Source organism: Artibeus jamaicensis, unplaced genomic scaffold (assembly GCF_021234435.1).
Source record: "Artibeus jamaicensis isolate MK-2021 breed Jamaican fruit bat unplaced genomic scaffold, CSHL_Jam_final contig_519, whole genome shotgun sequence".
Lineage (NCBI taxonomy): Eukaryota > Metazoa > Chordata > Mammalia > Chiroptera > Phyllostomidae > Artibeus > Artibeus jamaicensis.
In genome coordinates this window covers 2,253,297-2,279,260 of record NW_026521871.1, presented here as the reverse complement: position 1 = coordinate 2,279,260, position 25,964 = coordinate 2,253,297, and the positions used below count along the sequence as shown (strand labels likewise).

The following is a 25,964-nucleotide window of genomic DNA, read 5'->3' as shown; positions in this document are numbered from 1 at the left end:
CTTTTATGAAGAAATGAACAGTTGCTACAAAATCCAGCAGACAGTTCCTTTAAAACCACTACCATGAGCACATGGAAGGAAGCTACCAAGGACACGAGGCTGGTGAATCAGTTTGTGTTGGTGGTAATGTTCTGAACTGGTGAGCAGCTTATTAACCAGAGCAAGAGGCTATAAAGTTTTTGCTAGCTGAGCTGCCTTTTTGGGAATTAACAGTTAACTAGGATTTCCATGTGAGCAATGATGTTAGTGACATAGTGTCATTTTGGCATTTCCAGTTTCACACAGTGTGATTGCTTTCATAGTGTAAGTTACTTTCTGTCTTGGAAACTGCATAGTTATACTATGCTTTCCTGATGTTGTTCTAGTGTTCTGAAACAGTCCAGCATGCCTTGTATTTCTCTTAAAGTTACTCAGTATTTCTTAAGAGCAAGATGTTACCTACTACTAATTGCAGATTTAAAAATACAGTAATCTGGCTTCCAGCCAAGATGGAGGCATGGGTAGGTATACTTTGCTTCCTCACACAACCAAAAGAAGGATAACTACCAATTCAAAAACGAAAACAACCAGAACTGCCAGAAAAGCAAACTGTATGGAAGTCTGACAAACAAGGAGGTAGAGAAGAAACATTCATCCTGACTGGTAGGAGGGGCAGAGATGGGAACCTGGGGGCAGTGAGGACACACAACAAGGTAGTAGCTGGCAGACCTGGCAGGCGAGATGGTGGCTGGTGGACCAGGATATCCCATATTCACATGCAGATAAGCCAGAAGGAACAACTGTGGAGAGAGAGACAGACTGTGTAACCCAGGGTTCCAGGATGGGAAACTAAAGCCTCAAAACCTCTGGCTGTAAAAACCTGTGGGGATTGAGGCAGCGGGAGAAACTCCTGGCCTCACAGGAAAATCCATAGAGAGGCCAATGGGGTCCTAGAGCATATACAAACCTACCCACCTGGGAATCACCACCTTGAAAGGGCACAATCAGCTGGTGGGAAGTGAGGGAAGTGACTAAAAGCAGGACAAGAGCCAAGCAAGTGGCATTGTTCCCTCTTGGGCCCCTTCCCCACATAGAGTGTGAAAACACAGCAACCTGGGTTGACCCACCCTGGCAAATACCTAAGGCTCCACCCCTTACAACATAACAGGTATGCCAAGACAAAGAAATATGGCCTAAATGAAACAGTAAGGCAAAACTGCAGAAAAAGAACTAAGCAAAGAAGAGATAGCCAACCTATCAGATGCAGAGTTCTGAACACTGGAAATCAGGATGCTCACAGAGTTGATTGAGCTCAGTCACAAAATGAAGGTTACACAAAATGAAATAAAGGAAAATACACAGGGAACCAACAGTGAAGGGAAGGAAACCAGGACTCAAATCAACAATTTGAAACAAAAGGAAGAAATAAATATTCAAATGGAATAGAATGAAGAAACAAGAATCCAAAAAAATGAGAGGCTTAGGAACCTCTAGGACAACTTTAAACATTCCCACATCCAAATCATAGGGGTGCCAGAAGGAGAAGAGGAAGAGCAAGAAATTGGAGACTGTAGCTCAGTGGATTGAGTGCAGGACTGTGAACCAAACAACCGCGGTTGGATTCCCAGTCAGGGCACATGCCTGGGTCGCAGGCCAGTTCCCAAAAGGGGACACATGAGAAACAACCATATATTGATATTTCTCTCCCTCTCTCCTTCCCTTCCTCTCTAAAGATAAATAAATAAAGGGGTCTTCCGCCAAGATGGAGGTGTAGGTGGAAGCACTGTGCCTTCTTGCACAACCAAGTTTAAAAATAACAAGGTTTTAGCAACAAAAACACAGCCAAACCACAGAAAATTGAACTATACAGAAGTCTGACAACAACGAACCCGTCAGCCAAACCATTAAGAGGGGCAGAGCCAGCAGCACAGCAGGATCGGGCAGGAAAGATCCACCAGACCGACCCAGGTGCTCCAGCAGCTGTGGGTGGATCCCAGGTGTGGAGTAGCAGGCAGACCCATTGAGGGCTGACCGCAGCCACACATTCACGCACAGAAAATCCAGGCGAAGGAGCAAGCACTGAGACAGACCCTCGCAGGCCCTGGCGGCAGGAAGTGGCAGAGGAGACCACCATTGTTCCTCTCTGACCCCGCCCCCACATACAGCGTCACAAACCAGTGACCTGGGTGGCCCTGCCCTGGTGAAAACCTAAGGCTCTGCTCCTCCTATGTAACAGGCATGAACAGATCAAAACATGGCTCAAGAACAACTCAGAGCCCCAGAGCCAATAAATCTAAGCAATGAAGAAATAGCCAAACTTTCAGATGCCCAGTTCAAAACACTGGTGGATCAGGATGTTCACAGAACTGGTTGATTTTAGTCACAAATTAGAGGAACATATGAAGGCTAAACTAATTGAAATGAATGGCAATGCACAGGAAACCAATAGTGATGGAAAGGAAACTGGGACTCAAATCAAAGGAGTGGACCATAAGGAGGAAAAAAATGACCAAACAAAAAAGGATGAAGAAACAAGAATTCAAAAACAGGAGAGGCTTAGGAACCTTCAGGACATCTTTAAACGTTCCAACATCCGAATTATATAGGGGTACCAGAAGGGGAAGAAGAACAGCCATGAGTGGAAAACTTACTTGAACAAATGATAAAGGAGAACTTCCCCAATCTAGCAAAGGAAACAGACTTCCAGGAAGCTCAGAGAGTCCCAAAGAAGTTGGACCCAAGAAGGAACACACCAAGGCATATCATAATTATATTAGCCAAGATTAAAATGAAGGAGAGAATCCTAGAAGCAACAAGACATCAGTCACCTACAAAGGAGTTCCCATCAGACTGTCAGCAGATTTCTCAAAAGAGACCTTACAGGTAAGAAGTATCTGAAAAGAAGTATTCCAAGTCCTGAAAAGCAAGGACCTACATCCAAGATTGCTCTATCCAGCAAAGTTTTCATTTAGAATGGAAGGACAGATAAAGTGCTTCTCAGATAAGATCAAGCTAAAGGAGTTCATCATCACCAAGCCCTTATTATATGAAATGTTAAAGGGACTTACTTAAGAAAAAGAAGATAAAAAAGATGAACAGTGAAAGGACAGCAAACTCACAGTTATTAACAACCACACCTAAAACAAAAGCAAACTGAGAGGACAGTTAGATCAGGAGCAGAACCATAGAAATGAAGATCACATGGAGGGTTAGCAACAGGAGAGTGGGAGAAGGAGAGGGGGGAGAAGGAACAGAAAATAAGTAGCACAGACGGTAGGTAGAAAATAGACGGGGAAAGAGAGCAAGAACAGTAGGGGAAATATAGAATCTAAAGAACTTGAGATACGTGGTTATAAACTAAAGGGGGGGATGGTGGAGGAGGGGGTATGCAGGGTAGAGGGGAATGAAGGGGGAAGTAGAACAACTGTAATGGCATAATCAATAAAAAATATTTAAAAAAAGATAAATAAATAAAATCTAAAAAAAAAAGAAACTGAAAATGAATTTAAGAAAATAATGAAGGAAAACTTCCCCAGTCTGACAAAGGAACTAGACATGCAAGTCCAGGAAGCTCAGAGAGTCCTGAAGATGTTGGATCCAAGGAGAAACACACCAAGACACATCATAATTAAATTACCGAGATTAAAGATAAGGATAGCCCTGGCTGGTGTGGCTCAGTGGACAGAGTGCCAATCCTCTATTCAAAGAATTGTCCGTTCAGTTTCCAGGCAGGACACATGCCTGGATAGTGGGCCAGGTCCCTAGTAGGGGGTGTGTGAGAAGCAACTGCACATTGATGATTCTCTCCCTTTCTTCCTCCCTTCCCCTCTCTCTAGAAATAAATAAGAAAAAGAAAGAAACAGAGAATATTAAAAGCAGCAAGAGAAAAGGAGAGTTACTTACAGAAGAGTGCCCATAAGACTTTCAGCTCATTTCTCAAAAGAAACCTTACAGAAAAGGAGGGGCTGGAAAGAAGTATTCCAAGTCGTGAAAAGCAAGGACCTAAGACCTAGATTACTCTATCCAGCAAGGCTATTTAGAATGGAAGGGCAAATAAAGTGCTTCCCAGATAAGGTCAAATTAAAGGAGTTCATCATCACATTTCACATAAAGGGATTTATCTAAGAAAAAGAAGATCAAAGCTATGAACAGTAAAATAACAATAAACTCACAACTATCAACAACTGAACCTATAAAAAACCAGCAAACTAAGCAAATAACTAGAACAGGAATAGAATTACAGAAATGGAGATCACATGGAGGGGAGGAGGAGTGGGAGGAAGAGGGGAAAAGGTACAGGGAATAAAAAGCATAAATGGTAGGCACAAAATATACAGAGGGAGGTTAAGAACAGTATGGGAAAAGGAGAAGCCTAAGAATTTCTGTGTAAGACCCACAGACCTAAACTAAGGTAAGAGAGTGCTGAAGGGCATGGGGGGGGGGTGCAGGGTAGAGGGCGATAAAGGGAAGGAAAAAAACAGGACAACCATAATAGCATAATCAATAAAAGAAAGTAAATGAAAAAAATACAAATACAGTAATCTGAATTGATGGATTCCAGACCTGCTGTGCTTTTGACCAAAAGGGAGCTTTTTAAGTGGGCCACTACCTAAGGCCCTTCTGAATTTACTAGCTAGCTGGGAATGTCCAAGGATAGGACTCAGGAATCTGCATTCTAAACTGCTCCCAAGGCTGATTGAGAACCACAGGCTTTCTGGGGTGTCCTGTGCTCACAGATCCCCAACTGCATTGTGTTCCCAGTGCCTGGAATAGTGACTGACACAGGTCAGCATTCAGAAATTTGTTGAGCCTAGCAAGGATGGGATAAAAAGAGGTGCTATTTTATTAAGTTGGTTTTTAACTGTTTATGTTATGTGCTGGAAATGTTGCATTAGTTATCTGTAAAACTTTTAGTATGGAGGAGGACCAGATGGTGAATTTCGTAGAGCCAGAAACACCTTTGTTTTTATTTGTTTGTTTGTTTGTTTGAAGTTGTTTACTAAGTTGGGAATCTTAGTTGATCAGTTAGTAATAAATGTGTTGGTTCTAAACTGGCAACTGAATGGCATCAAATTGGTAGTACTAGCAGAGGACTTGTGGGTACTTCTGGGGTTGAAAGAGCATACCAAGTGATTGTGATAACTTTATACTGCTCTGTGCTCTGCTGCTTTTCTCAGTTTGCTTATGAAGAACATCTTAATTTTTCATCGTATCTCATGCAGACATGGGGTGATCTTTACCTAGGTGAAATAAATGAGTGATGTTAATTCAGCTCAGACAGGTACCATATTTAGAATCTCTGTAATCAATTGAAACACAACTGGAATATCAGCTGTTGAGATATTTTGCCTCAGAATAGTTAGGCTGACCCAGTCGTTCACCTTTTGGCTCAGCTCTGAGCCCCAGAGCAAGGCCCCCATAGTCACATGTGCTTCTGCCACCTCTTTCCAGTTTAATCAATTGGGTTCCATCCATCTTTATGATTTAATTCTACTTAATATTTTTTCTTTAGATCAAATCGCTTATATTAAAATAAATCTTTTACCAAAAAAGAAAACAAGAACAACAAAAAAAACCCTAAAAAACCTTACTAGAATCATCAATGGGAAAATTAATGTTGTTTGCCCTGACTGGATGTTAAGTATAAAAATAAATTCAGTGAAAAGATGATTAAATTTTTTGATGCTGTTGCAAATGCCAGCTCTGAGCCCGGGGGCTTGCTGCCTTTATAGAAAAGGAGATAGCAGGTTGTAGGTAAGTGTTATGTACATGGTAGTATGAAGTTATCAAAAGAAATGAAAGAGATTTGGAAAAGGAGTAAGTTTTCACTTTTCCATAACACTGTGAAGCACTCCTGCGATCTTAGAGCTTTCTTCACTTATATAAATTCTATTTTTTTAAATGTCCTTTTTATCAGAGGATGAGTAAATAGAAAATACTCATATTTATTTAAGCTAATTAATTGGTTTCAAAGAACAGTATAAGAGCAAAATGAATCTTGTTCTTTGAGATCCAGTGGGCTGATTCTGGCAAAAATGCAGGTGGCCATTGTTGACACTTCACATATGTATGTCCAGTGACTGCCATTGTATAATTAATCTATATCACAAAGTAGAAGTTTCGCTGTTTAATGAATAACTCCCTCTCTTTTTTGTCATTTGATTGACTTACACATGGAGTGACAGCATCAGGTATTTTTTAATGAGTTATTTTATGTGGCTATTAAGTAACTTTGGGAATAAAGAAAAATTCTCTTTTCTCTCCAGTGTGCCAGCTAAATTTGGCTGCTAAATTTTTATAATCTAGATACTTTCTACTTTGAAACATCAGTGATAGTTAATCTTTTTAGGATTGACATTTATTTAAAAGTCCACAGACTAATGGTAATTTTTAGCACTTGAATATTTACAAAGCATTTTGCATGTATTATCTCATTTCTTGTTCTTAGAGACCCACTAAATGGATAGTTTTATTCCCAGTTTACAGATCAAACTCCTAAATTTAATTTCATTCACACAGATAAAATGTACCAGGCCAGGTTTTCTAACTGTTTTATTTCTGTCACTTATTTCTGTTGCTCTTGCATATGATAAGGATGTATAGAGTTAAAAAAATCCAGAGAAGATGTGATGACTTTCACCTGTCACAAAACTATCATTAGTGACATTTTCCAGCTCAGGTGGAATTTTAATTTTGCTTAGAGTAGCTGAGTCAGCATTATAAACCCATTACCTCAGAGAGAACATTTAGAAATTCAAAGATATAATGATAGTAGGTAGGTATTTGATTTAGCACAGTCCTTCGATTTCTCTTCCAGACTGTTTTCCTACTTTATTTAACCCTAAATCATAGTAGCTAGCCAAAGCCAAACTTCTTTTTGTTCCAGCCTCATGACATTTTGTAGCTTCTTTAGAGAATTGGTTGGCATATTTATTTCTGAAGTCAGTATAAAAGTTGAAATTTGTTGCAGAGCCAAAAATATACTTGGCCCTTTTGCTTCGGAGACATATGCGGAGCCTTTTTCTCTAGCAGTCAGGGGCTGAGCCAGGGAAGGGAGCTAACCAAAGGAGGCACATCAAAACGTTAACCATGTCAAAGTGGACATTAGTTTAACTCTCCGAGGACATTCCCAGTCGAGCATTTGACCTAAACTTCTTGTCACTGAATAGCACGATGTAAAATAGATGCAGTGAATTCAGTTTTTCTTTGGCATAAGCCAAATAGTGCTAATATAATTTTATCTTTTTTTCTGTTATGTAATAAGCAGGCATCTTTAAATGGTGTTATATTTTGCTATTTGTAAGAGTAACATTTTCCTTTTTTGTTAAAATATGTGTTGATTTTCCTCATACTGAAATCTGTGCCTTTATCAATGTCTGTGTCTTTGAGGTTTCTTTGAAAAATAAACTGACAATGACACTATTCATGTATTTAACAAGTATTTATTGTTACCTGCTATCTATTACAGGCGTTGCTCTCCACTGGACCACAAAAGAAGTGTCTTTGATTTCATGTAGCTTATATTCTGTTTAGGGAGGGTGGCACAAGAAAGACAAAGTCATGTAAAATAAAATTATTTCAAGTAGTGATAAATGCTAGGAATGATATGAAAAAGAATGGTTGGGGCAAGATGTTTTAGATGATGATAGTCAAAGAAAGCTGCTCTGAGAAGTTGATATTTAAGCCCAGTGATGGAAAAGAGCCGGCCATTTGAATATCTGGAGGACCAGTGTTCCACATAGAAAAGAGTGCAAAGATCCTGAGGTAGAAACGCATTTGGCAGAAAGGCCAGTGAGGAGGTGGGAAAGCAATATGCAGGAGAAGAGGGGTCCAGGTTGAGGTTGGAGAAAGAGGAGCTGGAGCCAGAGCATTTTGGGCCTTGTGAGCCACTAAAGGAATCAGAATTGGATTGTATGGGCAAGGCAAAAACCACAGGAGGGCTTTGAGTAAGGAAGCATCTTGATCTTATTCAGGTAAGATTATAAACTGGGAGACCAGTTGGAGGGTTGTACTGCACCAGTCCACATGACAAGTGGATCAGGAGAGAAAGCTTGATTAAAATTGTAGCAGTAGAGGCTGAGAGCTATGGCTGGAATAGGAATTTGCAAGGAAGTAGAAAGCCAGGGCCTGCTGCTGGGCTGGGGGTGAGCAATATGGGAAAAGAAAGGATGAAGAATGACTCCGTCAGGTTTTGGCTCAAGCAACTGGATGAATTTATTTAGGTTATGGATCATGGGTTTCTTCTTTCAATTTCTATATGGGTGTCTTTTTTTTTAATGAGGCGTGCTGAAGCCTTGATATATTATTTAGTCAGTAGACATTTTCTAAAGATTGTAGGGGTAGAAAATATTAGTACAGAGATGCCAAACTTTGGGGTCATTTATTCATTTCAGGATTTTTTTGTTTGTTTTTTTTGTAGTGAAACAGTATAAGCTAGAAAACAAAAGAGAATGCGTATACTTTTCTGGAACTTCTCATGCTCTCATTTGGGTAACAAAGACTTAGTAAAAAACCAAAAACGTGTTTTAATTTCTTTTGTTATTAACAATAGTAATATATATTATTAAAAAAATTAACCAACAAGAGGATAAATATCCAATCAGAATGAATATAAAGCTTCTTCATATTTCTTTTTAGGGGCACAGTGTGGTGTGTATGTACTCTTGGAAGCTTTCTAAACCTGGGCAAAGCAATATTTGGCTGCATACTTTTTGTTCCTCATATTCATGCAAAATTAGATTTGTTATAAATATACTTTTAAAACAATAATGCACCTTATTTTTCCACATTAATGTATTACTCTTCTGAAAACTGCCTATTATACTACTTTATTAATGTATGTAAATTAACTAGTCTCCAATTGATTTAGATTTTCAGTGTTGCATTATTGCACACAGTGTTTTAAATTCTTCTTTGGGAATTTCTGTCAGTGCTTCAGTCTGTTGATTCTCTGCATGGAGGCCATTCATAGCTGACCTGCAAGTTAGGATGACTATGATTTAATGAACTACTGTAACTTGTGATTCGTGTCACCAGGATGAAGCAGTGAAAATTGAGTTTCCAGTACCATCAATAAATAAATTGTCAATATTCATTGGTGCTGCTCTTGACTTGCCTGCTACATACAGAAATCATTAGGATGGCTGTACTTTGGATTTTAAAGGGGACATTTTAGGATATAAACCCATATTTTGGTTATAGTTGCTAAAAGATGTTTTTCCTGAAAATCATTTCACAGGACTAATTTGTATGTTGACTGGTTAAGATACATATACACACCTGCTCTTTCAACCCTTTTAAGCTGTGATGTTACATAGAACCAGATGAGGGAGTTTTTATCACTTCCTTTGGTTGTAGTACCTACCACCTGGCTGGGATAAGTCCTCTAATGCGTGTTCTAGTTCAAGCCCATTAAAAATACTGGTTTGTGGCAAGGGGGTAGTGGCTAAATTTAGCTATTTCCTTCCTGATCCCAGATTGTGTGTATAAAAATGCCAATTTTTTAGGTTTACTTACACATTTTATTTTTTAAAACCACATTTCTTAAATTGAACTTCAGAGAAATTATATACCCTTTCCTCTTGTGTGTCTGAAAGTTAAAAGAGAGAGAGAAAGATTGGGGATGGTAATTGTCATATTTTAAAATAAGTTAAAATACTGGATTGGCCAAAAAGTTTATTTAGTTTTTTCCATATGATGTCTTTAGTAGTGCTGAGTTGTCATGTGAAACAATTTTATTAGATTGTATTGTAACAGTATGTGTTTCCAAAACCATCCATCAGTATTGGTGACTTTTCATTTAGCCATTTTAATATTGAAGATGGAAGAAAAATGCAACATTTTCAGAATATTATGCTTTATTATTTCAAGAAAGGTAAAAACACAACTGAAATGCAAAATAGGATTTATTTGTACAGTGTATGGAAAAGGTGCTGTGACTGACTGTGTCAAAAGTGGTTTGCGAAATTTCTTGGTACTATTGACATTTTGGCCACACAATTCTTTGCTGTGGGGCTCTCTTATGCATTGGAAGATGTTCAGCAGCACCCTTGGCCTCCATTCACTAGAGGCCAATAGTGGGAATATACAAATCAATAATATCCAGATCAATAAAGTTACTGGTGAAAATAAAAAATGTCTTTCATTTTACGGAAAAAAACATAAATGGACTTTTTGGCCAACCCAGTACAAACAGTAAACCACCCCACACGTGATAGAGTTCTTGATTGGTAGTTTCCTAGGATCAAAAGTAAACTTTAGAAAGAAAATTAATTTTATTGTTTCTCATGCTTCATATTTTTAGAAGTTAGAATTCCTAATACTAGATATGTAGTAAGCTTTTGAAAGTTGAGATGTTTCATCAGTGTGGCTATTACTGTGCTCAGTTGTGCTAATTGAATCTCAGTTTGCTTAGCCAAACAAATGAAATGGGTATCTTAAACAGGGTAACTTGTTCAGTGTAATACCAGAATTTCATACTTTAAAAACTTTTTTCAGTTCCCTTCACAGTGCATTTTTTAAATTTTATTGATTTTAGAGAAAGGGAGAAAAAAAGAGACATTAATTTGTTATTTCAGTTATTTATGCATTCATTGGTTGCTTCTTGTATGTGCCATGCATGATGACTAGGGATAAAACCTTGGCGTATTGAAGGACACTCTAACCAACTGAACTACCCAGCCAGGGCCACAGTGCATTTTTATGTATTTAGTTATTTTTAGAGACGAGGAAGGAAGGAGAAAGAGGGAGAGAAACATCCATGTGTGGTTGCCTCTTGTGTGCCCTGTACTGGGGACCTGGCCCACAACCCAGGCGTGTGCTCTGACTGGGAATCAAACTGGTGACTCTTTGGTTCACAAGCCTGCTCTCAATCCACTGATCTAGCCCAGGGTACAGTGCATTTTTTATAACAAAACTTATTTAATCAGTTTCTCTATGGGTTGTTTGATTGGCACGTGAATATATCAAATACATACATCCAGCAAATATTTTTACATACACAAATGGAATAATTTCAACCATGCTATTTTCAGTTAAGCCTCCTTATTTCTTACTGCCATTGTTTCTTTCTGCCTCACCACCTTCTCCAACTGTAACAGTCCATTTTACTCTAACCCATCTATGTAATGTGGTACATTCTTGTACATAATTAGTAGACATCACTCTATATTTTTTCTCATGCTTAAACTCTATAAAGGAACATATAATTCCATGTTTTATTAGCAGGGGCCTTGGATAATAGTTGTACCCCCCCCCCAAAAAAAATCCTGTTATGCATGCTTCTGCTTCTTTTCTACTCAATAAGCACATTTGAAACTCATTCACATCCCAGGATAACACTGATTCCCTCTGTTTAATGCTAACTTACTCTAAGGTACGACTGTACTATACAGGAGTGAACTGTACTGTACTTCTTCAGCCTGGTTCTCTGTGGAGGTTAACTGTGTCTCCTGTTTTCTGCCTCTGTAAACAAAGCAGCAATAACTACCTCACTACATGTCCTTAACTCTGGTGGTTTTGTTTCTGTGCAGTAGTCTCAAGAAGGGATCCCTGGATCAGAAAGGATATTTATTTGCATTGTTAATGGCTACTACTAGATTGTTTCCCTAACGGCTGTAATACTTTATATTTCTACCAGCCATGTATGAGAGTATCACCACTAGGAATAGGTGCTTTATTTTTCTGAGCTTCCATTTCTTTTTCTATAGCCTCTCACATCATTTTACAATCAGGTGTACACACAAACGTGATTAATTGAAATCTGACTTTGAACTAATTTTCTGTAACAAGTGAAAACTTTTTTTCTATAATAGTATGTATCTTCTGAGTTTGAGTAATATTAATGACATGAGGCAAAAAGCCATTTAAATGAATGATGGTTTTTAAAAATACTCATTTAAACAATTATAGGCATGTTAGCACTCCTAGCATCTATGTAAAATTTCTATCATTCTGTAGGGAATTTACCTTCAGGGAGGAATTCTAGTTCTGTTAAGCTGGTATTTCTCCCCATAACATGTGTCATCTCCTAAAAGATAACAGTTTTTGGTGAGATAATTGAAGGGCCAGTGAAAACTATTACCATTTTTATTTTGGATCTCATTATCCTCCTTGCATTTGATGTGATTGGTCACCTTTTTAACAGTGTTCACCTTGTATATCAAATGATGACTGGGTTGAGATGGTGATGATGATGATGATGATGATTATATATTATGGCCTGTATAAATCAGGCCATGAGGTTATATTTTATTTGCCTGCCTTTGAACGATTGGAACAGTTGAAAAGGGAACACATACATGAAGTATGGCTGAACCCTGAAGGAGCCATCCACCAAAAGGTCAGATGATGACAGCCAGAGGAAGGCTGCTGTGGGCTCTTAGCCACCAAGGTGAGTTATCCCCATTTCCACTTCTTGTCCTATCTGTCCTAATCTGGGGTGAGGACCTAATGAGCAATAGATAATAATATAGCAACATTTCTTGGTGAAACTAATCTGATTCTGGACAGCAAGCTTCCAGGCCCACAGCTGAATGAATTGTTTGGTATTTCTAAGTTTGAAAATACTTCTCCCTCTTTCAAGTGCTCCTTGGCAGCAGGTAAAGAATGTTAAAGCTCCTGTAAGTGCCAATTAAGGCCAATTATAAGTTACTCGGCCTGCTGAGACAGTGAAGTGGAGTTAATGGAGACGTGTTGTGCTCCTGTAAACTGGAGAACTGGCTACCACCAGTGACAGGAACACAGTATTTTCCAACTGCTTGTTGCCCTGCAGAATACCACCAGGTGACACCTCTGCTGGTTTCTCAGGGGTTTGATTTAGGAGGTCCCAAGATTTTGGGGAGACTTCACTAAGTTCTCTGATCAAAACCACTCTTTCTCTTACTCTTCATTTCTTAATGTGGTATCTACCATCCAATGTCCTTGTTTCTAAGCATTTAGGATGTAATGGGCACTGCATTCCATGTGTTTACCTCCCTTACTCTTCACGCAGCCCTATAGGGCAAGGCTGTCTTAGCACGTCTCAGGGGACACAGGCCCAGAGGAACAGAAATCTCCTGTTCAAGGCTACACAGCTGAAAGTGCTGAGACTGCAGGCTGGCTGCCCCTGAGCCTGAGCCCTGGGCCATACTAGTTGCAGCAGCGGGTCCACCATTTGTTGCAAGCAGGTTAATGCACAGAAGAATCTGTGTCAGGTCAGGATTCCCTTTGTGCAGCCAGAGTAAAGCTGATCAGAGTGCACACCATCCACACCATAGCCATTACCTATAATTTTTGGACTGTAAGGCCTGAATATTATTCTGTTTAAATCATGGGTGTCAAACTCATTTTCACTAGGGGCCACATCAGCCTTGAGGTTTCCTACAACGGGCCAAATGTAATTTTAGGACTGTATAAATGTAACTACTCCTTAACTAGGGGCAAGGAGCTTGGTGCTGCTGCCAGGTAGAAACAAGGTGCCGGCCAGATAAAACAAGGTAAAGGGCTGGATTTGGCCCGTGGGCCTTGTGTTTGTCACCTGTGATTTAAATGTTACTTTAGTCCATAGTCTTTTTTTAGTCTGTAGCCCGTTTATTCTTTCATAAGAAGTATAAAAAATGTTTTAAAAAGTGGGGAGGGTGGGGGAAAGGCAGAAAAAGTGTACTTGAACAACAATAAAAAAATGTTTTAAAAAAAGACATGTGACCATGTCCCCAGACCTAGACACTTAATATGAGCCATCATCAGAGGATTTAATATCAGTAGAAACTTTGTTTATAGAATGGAAATGGTTTGAAGAAAATAATAATATTGCTTTTTAAGCCAAACAGAGCTGTATTTGCTTAAACATTTTACCCAGAGCATTGAGAGAGGTGTATGTGTGTTTTAAAGATTAATTTGAGCTTTATGCCTGGTTTTTCTGTGTTTGTATATATTGTACAAAATTATAATTTCCTGGAGTACACTATCATTCATCACTTTTTTTTGACATAGGTCTTAGAAATAAGTTTGTTTCTCTCCTGGTTATATATGAAATTAAATGTAGATGTGTTTGTAGCATTTAAAAACATTTGCTGAAATTCATCCTGATTTTTGTCAGGGTTACAGAGACTTTGTTCCCAGAACTGTCATGGATTGGCTGTTCTTGTGATGATTGTTTTCCCCATTGCACTGTCACCCTCTGTCTACAAAAGGGGACATGAGAAAGGCAAGCATCAGTGCTGGGAAACTGGTAAGGAGGCCAGTATCAGGCCTGGCAGGTACAGTTGTGTGGAACTGAGGCATAGTCTGAGAAGCATGCACTCATCTCACTTCTGTTCTGCATTGGATGTCATCAGGTGCTGCCCTCTGGGGAGGTGGGTGAGTACAGTGAATAGTACCAAGACCTGATGCAATCAGGTAGTAGTACAACAGTGGACTTTTTTCTACTAGCTTAAGAAAACCTTCAGTGAATTAACCTAAAATTCTTATTTGTTGCTAATTAACTTTTGAGAAATTTGCACATCCTGTCCTTCTAAGGCTCATTGATGGCTCTTTCTTTGTGTAGTCTGTTGTCCTTGAAGGACCACCATAGTTTTGTTTGAATGTGACTGTAAGAAATCTGTTTTTAAAAAAAGTATGTTTCAGAGAATCCTCTGGGTCTTAATATTGCTGTAATGGTTAGGCTCTGAATTTTGCTGTGAAAATAAAGCAGTGTGGCTGCTATTCTTTTGTTTTAGAGTCAATTTAGAATTTTTATCTCGTCTAATAGGAGCCATTTCCTATGTCTCACAAGTCTTTCCCACCCCTTCCAGGCTGAATTCTTTCCACACATGTAGTTCATGATTTGTTGCCAGATACTCTGCATGGGGTGATGGGATTCTCTAAACAAATCTGCCTGCCCCCACACCCCCAGGACACACACCCTCTTGACATTTAAAAGTGTTCATTCTGAACTATAAGATACCTGAGTCTTATTTTTGTGTGTAGCCTTTATTATCGTAAAACTCAGATCCATTGGCTTTCTTTTTTCCATGTCTGTTTAACAATAAGATTTGGTGATTGACAAGGGGGGGGCGAAGTATTGATATGGGGAGTATAATATGGCTGAGATAGAGAAACAGCTAAACCATGAAGACATTGTTTACAAAGATCCACTTAGGGAAGTTTTTGGATTATGAATATAAAAGGTAGTCAGCTTTTGTCAGTTGTTCAGTGATTGAGACTCTGGACAATCAGGTACATATTCTTCTGAAATTAGATATGTTTTACAAATATGCACAGAAAATGGGTTCAACTTTTTGTGACTATAGGAGAAAAGGTGTGCTTAGATGTGATAAACTTTTTTTAAAGTACAGATCATGAGGAGATAAAATGTGGAGGAAGCCTTGCTGATATTTGTAGAAATGTATAACTTAAAAACTTCTTAGTCTATCAAGGCTTAAAAGGTAGAATTGTGTGGATTTTCTAATGTATCTGGTAGTAGCAGTGTTTGTTTAAAGGTATTCAGAAAATCAGAGTGCAAATAATACATTTTAGCAGGTTAAATTTATAAATTTCATCTTCCCCAGTTTTGGCAAGTTGCCTTTCAAATATAAGGATTAATTTACACCAACCAGGACGCCTTCCTTGTATGACCATATTAGATGAAATTAGACTCCACCCCTTGTTTTCTGTTGATCTGCCAGGACCTTTGTAATTCAAGTGCTTTTTACAGTAGTAGCAAATGTTACATAAGACCAAACATGGAGCATATTTCAACTTGGTGGGCAGACCCAAATCATGATGGAAGCCTTCAGTAGCAAGTGTGCAATTAAGCACAGCCAAATTATGTGAATGGAAGGTAACAAGAAGCCTCTCCAGAGCAGCCCTTCCTCCGCACCAGGGCTGAAAGCTCCACTGGGTAAGTTTTCTAAGGCAGTTTTCAGAGGCTGGGCTTGGCTCAGATCCCAGTTCTGGATGAGCCTGCAGACGGTGAGTTAGGTCTTTGCTAACATTACACAGAACCAAGAAGAGCGAGCAGGAAGAGTTTGTAAAGGCCTCTTCCCTTCTGGCATTTGTCCTGTCCTGCCGGCTGGCTCAAAGCGCTGTGTTGCTGAAGTGGTGGAGAGGGTGAGCTCTGTGGACTGTGGAATTGCCACAGAAGGGATTAGCTGCTGCTGCCGTCCACAGGAGCCATTCTGAAATGTCATTAGAGTGATCTGGCCAAAGTTCAAATGCAGATGGGAGTTGAGTTTGCTATTAACTCCAACAAAATGCTGAGGTTTGCACCAACAGTTCCTGTATCTCAAAACAGGGAGAGAGCATTGGTTACGTCGCTCTCTAAAAATGGAGGAACGTTGTAATATTCTTTAACTGTTTGTTTTGTATCTCACTTGTGGTGAGGTTTCATGACAGGCAGTTCACACTGTTTCCTGTAAAAATGTTTTTGAAAGCTGTTTTGTCTGGTACTTCATATCCACAGCAAAGTTTCAAACAGAACACTGTGTTGAGAGGAAAAATAACTTCAGAATATAAACAGTAACCCTGGGAAGTCATTCAGTAACTTAAATTGAGTGTATAAAAATATAATTACTGCCTGACTGCCAGAAAAGACGATGTTTTCTCAGTTTTATTAAGGTAGACAGTATAGCTTAGCTGATTCTTCTTGGATGGGTTGGGAGGTTGTTCACCAAGTTACCTCAACTATTTCATGTCTCTGTCTGAAAGCAGGAGGTGAGGTGATGGATGAGTTCTTTACTTTTCACTAGATTTGCATTTCATTCCTTCTGTAATAATGAGCTTGACCAGAAAGTTTTAATTGGGGTTGAAATTTATTTTACCAGTTTGAAGGACTTTAAACAGATCTTAAACCCTTAATCAAATTGCTGTCAACGCCCTAAAATTGATTTTTCTAAAAACTCTTATTTGTTGTCAGGCAGTTTTAGCTTTGCCATTTCTGGTTTCACTTTTGAATATTGCTTTTGGTCTTTATTAGTTGACAGCCACAACCTATATGTGAGGCAGATAATGTTTCTCCTAAGAAAAAATTAATACTTGCTGTAAACTCATTAAAGACAAGCAGCATTGTTAAGTAATGAATCACCCGTTCCTTACTAATGGAATGCTTAATGAAGGAGGCATTTTGGATTGTTCTGAGTTTGAGAGTTTTGTTATTATTCCCATGTTCACAGTCCTTTGCACCACCGCTCCTCCCATCCAGAATAAAAAATAAAATGGATAGAAAATTAGTGGGACATAGCAATAAGGATGTCACTTACAGCCTCAGTGCAGCAGTTGGCCGCAGATGGGGCTGTCATTCCATTGCACCTTGGACTTGCAGTAAATTTGAGGCCTAGAAAAACAGTGCTCGACGAGAGGGGTTACTGCATAGAAGTTTTCATTTAAAAAATGAATAAACAACAAAAAACTCCTAATTTACATTTTGCCAGCTTCCTTTAACTCTTTCTCCCACTACCCTTTTAAAAATTGGATTGGAGTGGTAAAGACATACTGTTTTTTTTAATTCTCTTGAATTTTGATTCTACCCTTGTATCTTTCATTTGGGAAAAACTGTGACCCAGATCCAAAATATGACCACAGAGATGCTTTTGTAAAGACTGTGTTGATGGTCTGACGAACTGAGAGGCTGAACCTAAAATGACAAATAGGGTGCCTTTTTTTCCCCTAGCAGATAAAGGATTAAATAAAAAAATAGCTGGAAACCTGTGGCTTTTTGGTTTGGGCTTTTTTTTTTTTCAATCTCACACATTGATATCTGAGGAATACAAACATTTCAAGTCCACTTTGGGGTAGGAGGGAGACAGGAGCAAACCCTGGGACCTGCGTTCATCACTCAAGACAGTGACGTTGTGCTTCTTTCAGGCAGGTGACTGGTTGCTGAACTCTGTCAATATCACTTGGAGTGTCACTGTGCTTCCTGAAGACAGCAGAGAGAGGCCCTTATGACTATTAGCAAAGCAGGCATGTAAACCAGCATTTCATGGTGTACCATAGACAGAAATGGTGACATTTGTCGCCAGAAGATCTCAGAAATGGCATGGTTCTGTGAATCACAGAACCACATAGAGAATGACTATTTACTCAAGGCAGCAGCAGATGCTTTTTCCCAAAGGTACTTTCTCTAAAACATCTGTGTGTGTCTGAGATCCCACTGATAACCCTAAGTTTAGAGTCTGCACCTTGAACAGGTTGCAAGAGTATAGGAAGGGTCCCCTTAAGGAAATGAACTACTTACTCAGACCATTCAATTTTCCTTGAAACAAGCTGTCTCGTGATCATGATTGTGAAGAAATGATGTTATACATAAAACTGAGGTGATCAGCTCTTACACCATTGAGAACCTCTCATTTTATCTTTTTAATTAAAGTGTTGGATTTTTAACAAGTCATTTTAAAAATGTTTGCAAAGAGCTACAAGTTAAGCTGGCAGGGGAGGGGTACCCCCAGATAGTCAGTCAGTTTTTCATATTTCTCACATACTTGAAAGCAAAGTCCAGAAAGAACAGTCCCCATGGGAAGAATTGCTGGCCAGAGGATTATTTGAGGTTGCCATATTTCTGCTTCTTTCTTAGCAACATTATTTACAATCCATTCATGACCATCCCTTCCCCCACAGGAGTCTCTCTCCCTTGTAATCTGTCCTTTGTGATCTGCTCTCTTTCATGCTTCCGGCCCTGTGAATGGGGTGCTGCCCTGCACCCTGCCCAGAGATGTAGAAATGTCCAGAGACATGGAGCACTTTAGTGGGCTTTATTTCTGTCATAAAGCACTGACTTGAAGAACTTGATAATTTGATTATAGACCTTTGGCTAAAAGTTGTTTCAAGTGCCTCAAGTCCTGTCTTTTCTGCACTTTTCCTTTATGCTTTAATTTAAAAACACCTCTGTGTTTGGGGGAGGAGAAATGCAGTTGGCAGAAGTCGCAGCTGGAGACTAATTTGTTAGAGCAGCCAGTGTTGAAATCATCCTTTTCAGTTAAATCTCTGTAGTGGAAATTATGCCAAGTGCTTTTGCAGTAAAGACTTTTTCTTCAGTTTTCCAGTGCAGTTTGTGACCCACCTAGGCATACTCTGTGGCTGCCTCAGGCTCCAATTTTGGCTAATTACTCTTTGAGGGACTGCATTTTGCAGAACAGCTCTGGATTCCCCTACTTGAAATTGGAATGTTCCAGGAACAGTCCCACCCATTTACTTACTTTTTAGCATGAGATTACTAATCAGGTACGGGGTGGGGGGCGGGGGGGAGGTGTTAAGAAATTGGATGGAAGAAAAAGCATATTTGGGATTTTAAAAGTATGTGAAAACAACAAGGAGTGGAGTAGAATCACGTTTGCAGGTCAGGACATGGTGAGTGCTTTTAGAAAAAAGGAACATATAGCAGCGGTCCCCAACCTTTTTGGCACCAGGGACTGGTTTCATGGAAGACAATTTTTCCATGGACCGAGGTGAGGGGGGTGGCTTTATAACTTGCCTCCAGGTGTGGCTTAATTGTCACTTGCCACTAACTGATAGGGTTTTGATATGAGTCTTCAAGCAGTTGATTTATTATGGTCTCTGTGCAGTCAAACCTCTCTAATGATAATCTGTCTTTGCAGCCAATCCCCAGTGCTAGCATCACCTCAGCTCCACCTCAGACCACCAGGCATTAGATTCTCATAAGGAGCCTGCAACCTAGGTCCCTCACATGCACAGTTCACAGTAGGTTTGCTCCTGTGAGAATCTAATGCCACTGCTGATCTGACAGGAGGTGGAGCTCACGAGGTAATGTGAGCGCTGGGGAGCAACTATAAATACAGATGAAGCTTTCCTTGCTCACTCGTGGATCACATCCTGCTCTGTATCCTGGGGGTTGGGGACCCCTGAATTATAGGGAGAATTTTACAGTGAAAGTAGTGAAAAGACATTATTAAATGCCTTATGTCCATTCATAGTCCTTGGTGTGATTTTATTTTTTATTTATTTTAGAGAGGGGAAGGGGGGTGGGAGAGAGAGGGAGAGAAACATCAATGTGTGGTTGCCTCTTGCATGCCCCCTACTGGGGACCTGGCCCACAACCCAGGCATGTGCCCTGACTAGGAATTGAACCTGCAACCTTTTGATTCACAGGCTAGCTCTCAATCCACTGAGCAACACCAGCTAGGGCCTTCATAGTGTGATTTTAAATGGTATACTAAGTATTTTTTTAGTAGTTACTAGGAGAAAAATAGATAATTACTCTGTCAAACCCAAAATTCTTGTTTCATAGACATTGCTTATAAATGCTAAATTAGGTATGCCTAGTCAGCCACTAAATTTTGAAGAATACAGGGTCTGGCAGAAATAACACCTGCCTGAGTCTAGGGTACATGAATGTTTTGCATGAGAGGGGCAGCAGCTTGAGCATTTCACCTAAAATGTGACATGGTATACTCAAGTGTGATATTGTGTTACAGAATTACATACTAATGATTTGTTAAACGGGAGGTTGTTGTTTGTGCCTGTATATTAAGTAAATAATAGTCTAGATAATGTGCAGATAGAATGAAAGATCTGGAATGTGATTCCATTTTGAATCTGTAAAATTTATGGGAAACACTGATGTGTGGATCAAAGTAGATCTGATCTGTAAGGAAGAAGTTCTGGGCTTTAAAAATATATCTGTTCAGTCTTAATTTATAATCTACCTCAGGTCCTGATCTGGGATGTTTCTTTGGGGATAAATGGCCTTATGAAAGACAGATGATACCAATTGATACCTCGTGGGTTGTGTTTGGTGTCCTGAGAGGGAAGTATAACAGTTTGGGTTAACCAAGAGCTCTATAGTAGCACATTGCAGTTATTTTTAACCTGGATACCAGAATAAATAATTTAACTAATTCTGTGAAAGGGTTGCTTAGTGAATGACCCAGAGTTTTTAAACTGAGCTTTTTGTGTATGTAATTATTACTTGGCTATGCTTGGACAAAGAACCTGTACATGTTTACTTGTGTTTTACATCTTAATGGCCCTGGGTAAGCTTCACTGTTAAAAATACTTGCTTTAAATGGGAGCAATTGTAGCGTTTTAGTGGAATGGTGCCTTCAGAGACCCCATGAAATCATACATTCCTTGAAGCGTGGATTCGTATTTTTCATTAGCCATTTCCTTACAAGGTGTGCACTGTTTAACCTTTCCTGATCGAGTCCATCCAAGTGTGTGACTTTGATTTAGAGAAACTTTGTGAGCTTTAGTAATCATTACTTTGATAACCTGCCTAAAATTTCCATCTTCGGAGATTCATAAACTTGAACTTCACCCTTTTTTATTTCACTTGTGTTTCCTCCTGAGCGACTCAACTCTGTCAAGAAAATGAGCCAACCTTTTATTTATAAAATAATTTTAGCTTAAATGAGCATTCTTTTTGTTTGATATGAAGTTATAAAAAATGAATTCTAGAAGTCGTTCCTCTGAGCTCTTATTTGAGAACTTAATATCATCCTGAACTAACAATAAACTAAATCTGTACCACATTAGAGAAGATAACTTAAAAGTGGGTTTGGTTTGTTTTAAGTGATTTGTACCTGCTTTGGTAATCAGCAGGCCTTCCTCACTTAAGTCTGTAACTGGCATCAGCTGAACTAATTGGGGCATCTGTCTTACTCCCTATTGAGTTCCCAGTACCTGGTCCATAGTCAGTCAGCCTTGGGATGCAGGCTTTACAATTGTTATTTAATCCCCAACAGCCCTGCAAGGTAGACTTGACAGATGAAAAGGCTGCTAAGGTGGGTGGAGTTGGGTCATTGCCTAGGGTCACCCAGTTAGTAAGTGGCAGAATAAGAATTTGAACTCACATGTCTCTCTGGCTCCAAAGTTCTTGCCCATGCAGGTGACCTATAAAACAGTATTTTTATTTTACTTTATGTTCTATTCAGGCTGGTTAGCTACTCAATCATTTCACATGAAATCTATCAACAACAGCCCCGAACCTGTGTTGGAAAGGCAGTCAGGACTAGAGAAGCATGCATAATTGTGTTGGTTGATGGGGGCCAGCCTAATCCTATAGAAGAGGTATTTCCTGCTCCTATTGGTGGTTCTTTATAGAACATAGTTATCTCAGAACTTTGTAAGGTGAGTCTTTTTAGCCAAGTCAGACAGCTCTGCTGGTACTTTCTACCAGAATTCACTCTTCAAATCATCTTTGATGTTTTTAGGCTCCCTGAGCAAAATAATAATAATAATAATAATAATAATAATAAAATTTTTTTAAAACCTACACTGGCTAACAATCACAGCTAATCTTTAGGATAGTGACTTCCAAAATGGAAAGGCAAAATCCTGAGTTTTCCTTAAACAGATTAAGTATCTTTCTCCCAAAGTTTACTAAAATTCTGTCTTGACCCTATTGTATGTTCAGCCTTACCTTTGTTGTATGTTCAGCCTATGTAATCTTTGGTGCTAATAGTTATCCTACTTTTGCTGAGAAGTTGGTAAGATGTACTGATATACACCCTGACCTTCACCTTTACCCTCCCATTTTGCCTTTGGACCATGCATAAATGCTTGCTATTATGCCACCAAAGGGCAGATGGATTGTAATGTGGTTTTAGCCTCAGTGCTGGAGTCATCCTGCCTGGGATTATATCATAGCTCTACTTCTTTAAAAAGGTTGGACATATATACGTCTAGATTTTTTTCAAGCATGAATAGGTTTTTTTTTTAATCTTTTTTTATTGTTGTTTAGTGCAGTTGTCTCCATTTTCCCACCACCACTCTCCCCTGCCCCACCTACCCTTACCCCCACCCTCAGTCCTTCCCCCTTTGGCTTTGTCCATGGGTCCTTTATACATGTTCCTTGACAATTCTTCCCTTTTTTTCCCTTTCCCCTCTGGTTACTGTCAACTTGTTCTTTATTTCCATGTCTCTGGTTATATTTTGCTTGCTTGTTTTGTTGATTAGCTTCCCCTTTGAGATCATATGGTATTTGTCTTTCACTGCCTGACTTGTTTCAGTTAGCATATGCTCTCCAGTTCCATCTATGCTGTTGTGAAGGGTAGGAGGTCCTTCTTTCCTGCTGCATAATATGCCATTGTGTAAATGTGCCATCGTTTTTCGATCCACTTATTTACTGATGGGCACTTAGGTTGCTTCAGCACTTGGCTATTGTTAATTGTGCTGCTATGAACATTGGGGTGCATAAGTTCTTTTGAATTGGTGTTTCAGGATTCTTATGGTATAATCCTAGCAGTGGAATTGCTGGGTCAAAAGGCGGTTCCATTTTTAGTTTTTGGAGGAAACTCCATACTGTTTTCCATAGTGGCTGCACCAGCCTGCATTTCCACCAACAATGTACATCCTGACCAACACTTACTATTTGTTGATTTGTTTATGATAGCCATTCTGACAGGTGTGATAAAGTGGTATCTCGTTGTGTTTTTAATTTGTATCTTTCCAATGGCTACTGAGCGTCCTTTCATATGTCTTTAGACTCTCTGTATGTCCTCCTTGGAGAAGTGCCTGTTCAGGTCCTTTGCCCATTTTTTAATTGGATTGTCTTCCTGGAGTAGAGTCATGTGAGTTCTTTATATATTTTGGAGATCAAATCCTTGTCTGAGGTATCATTGGCAAATATATTTTCACATATAGTTGGTTCCCTCAAGGATGAGTAGTTCGAAGTTACAGTTTGCTTAGACTGCTTTTTATGTTTACACCCTAACTTGACACTTGTACATTATAAATTATTTTTAGTTATTTTCAAAGCATTATTTATTTTTTTAAGGTTTTATTTATTGAATTTTACAGAGAAGGGAGGGGAGGGAGAAAGAGAGGGAAAGAAACAGCAATGCATTATTACCTCTCATGTGGCCTGCAACCCAGGCATGTGCCCTGACTGGGAATCGAACCAGTGACCCTTTGGTTTGCAGCCCGAACCCAATCCACTGAGCTGCACCAGCCAGGGCAGCATTATTTATTTTTGACTTAAAAAGATCTAAGTATTTGCTTCAAGTTCCTTTTTGGTTTGTACTTGGGTCAGTACTTCCGTGTGTGTGTGTGTGTGTGTGTGTGTGTACTTATATATGTATATATTCATTTATATGTATATGTATATGTATATGTATAAATAAATTTCAGCATGATTCCTAAATTACAGGTTCAGTATTTTTGCTTGCTTTCTACTTTGAAAGACTTAAAGAAAGCTGTGCTGTCCCCTCCCTAGTATCCTGCCCTTGCCTTCAGTGGTGTCACATGTTCAGGCCACAAGGGGAAAGCCCAATGCATCCATATCTTGATGTCTCTTTTTTTACCTTTATTTTCACATCTGTCTACCAACCAAGTCTCTCCTGCCCCCGACACACGCTCACCAATGTATCTTTTTCTGCTTCTTCTCAATCTTTCTCTGTATCTATGTTTGTCTGACTGTTGGTCTCCCTTCTGCTATAGTCACTCAAAGTGCCGTCCTCATTCAGGGACAAGAGTGTGCTTTGTCTGGACCTGTTCCAGACCCTGGAGACAGGAGTGCTTTGAAAGTTCAACTACTCACCAAGCCACATTGCAGTTATGCTTAGCATCTGGCCACCAGTTTTTCCACTTAATATAAGGTTCCTAGCCCTACCTGTAATAAGCTGGAAGTCCAGTTTAAAGTTTTTTATGAAAAATGAAGACCCTCAGTGAAAACCATGAGAAGAGGCCAACTGAGCTATAATTGAATTGGTTTTTTCCTCCTTGCTTTCTCTCAAAGGGAAAGCCACATGCTGCCCATTCCAGAGACTAAGTTACCAGACTATGATGTGAAGGAACAACTCCCTTCAGCAACATGACAAGGATTTATTTGAGCTGGTACTTTTCACCCAGAATCTCAGATACACACATACACACGCACAAAGGCCTGTTTCCAGTTTTAGTAACTGAAAGAATTTCACATGATAGATTGCCATTCTCAGTTTTTAAATAGCTTTTATTGTTGAAGTAGAAAATATAATTTTTTGGAAATGTTATTGATACATCAGCTGACTTTTAATGTTAGGAAGCTTGGAATCTTAATTTTGTAAGTGAAATCCCATTTCAAGCATTAAACAAGAAAAGAATTAACTAAAAAAGCGTTAACTAAAGAAAATGGGGAGAAAGGACTAAAGTAGGAATAGAAAATTAAAAGGACAAGCTTAGCATTGCATTTGGTTATGCTGTAACAACACACATTCCTTAAAAATTACTGCACTATATAGAATTCTACACTAAAAACCATATCAGAGTCTTTGAGAAAATTAGATGATGGGCACAACCCTCAAAAACTTCTTCAGTGAGCTTTGGCTGGGTGAATTACTTGGTTGGAGCATCATCCCATCCACCAGAAGGTTGTGTGTTCCATACCTGGTCAGGGCAGGTACAGGAAGCAGCAAATCGTTTCTTTCTCACACTGATGTTTCTTCTCTCTCTCTCTCTCTCTTTCTCCCTTCCTCCCTCCACCCTTCCTTCCTTCCTTTGTCTCTCTCTCTGTCTAAAATCAATAAGCATATCCTCCAGTGAGGATTTAACAGAAAAAAAAAAAACTTCTTCAGTAATACACAGAAAAAAATAGGAACCTAACAAAAATGGTAGTACAATTTTACATAGATTAAATGGTTAAAAATACATAAGTACTAAATAAATATGACAATTTACCTAGAAAATGACCTGATATTTGCTTTTAGAAGTAGGTGTCAAGAGGATTACAGCTTGTGAACTATTGTGTCATGGTGAGAGGAAGGTGCTCTGAAATCAGTGGAAGGTTGTAGCACCAGACGTAGATGAGTGTGGCTCCTCACATCCCTGGGGACCTGAGGAGGATGGTGGGTGTGTGGGACATTTTGTATTTCCCATGGGGTTCGGTTCAGCCACATACAGGTTTCTGCATTCATCTAGTGCTTCTTGGAGGTGAAATCTTGCAAAACCAAATGTGAAATTTTGTTATGCTCAAATTGTTTTTTTAGTGTATCAATGGCTTTGGAATAAACTTACATTCTCAAAACAACAAGCATTGTATCAGACAACTGACTTATTTAATTAGATTAAGAATTTTATTTATATCATTTGATATC

General features: G+C 39.2%; 1 protein-coding gene across 8 annotated transcripts in view; it reads left to right on the top strand.

Annotated features, from left to right (window-relative positions):
- ATXN7 (ataxin 7) overlaps positions 1-25,964 on the top strand; it is a 151,750-nt gene that overhangs the window by 101,329 nt on the left and 24,457 nt on the right. The window contains exon 1 of one of the 8 annotated variants that reach the window (XM_037136130.2): positions 13,976-15,838. The exons of 6 other annotated variants lie outside the window; for them this stretch is intronic. In XM_037136130.2, the coding sequence (XP_036992025.2) occupies positions 15,772-15,838 (67 nt within the window). In that variant the 5' untranslated portion in view covers positions 13,976-15,771. Of the gene's footprint in view, positions 1-13,975; positions 15,839-17,804; positions 18,050-25,964 lie in introns of those variants that run through there. One more of the 8 variants, XM_037136132.2, reaches the window with a different exon arrangement.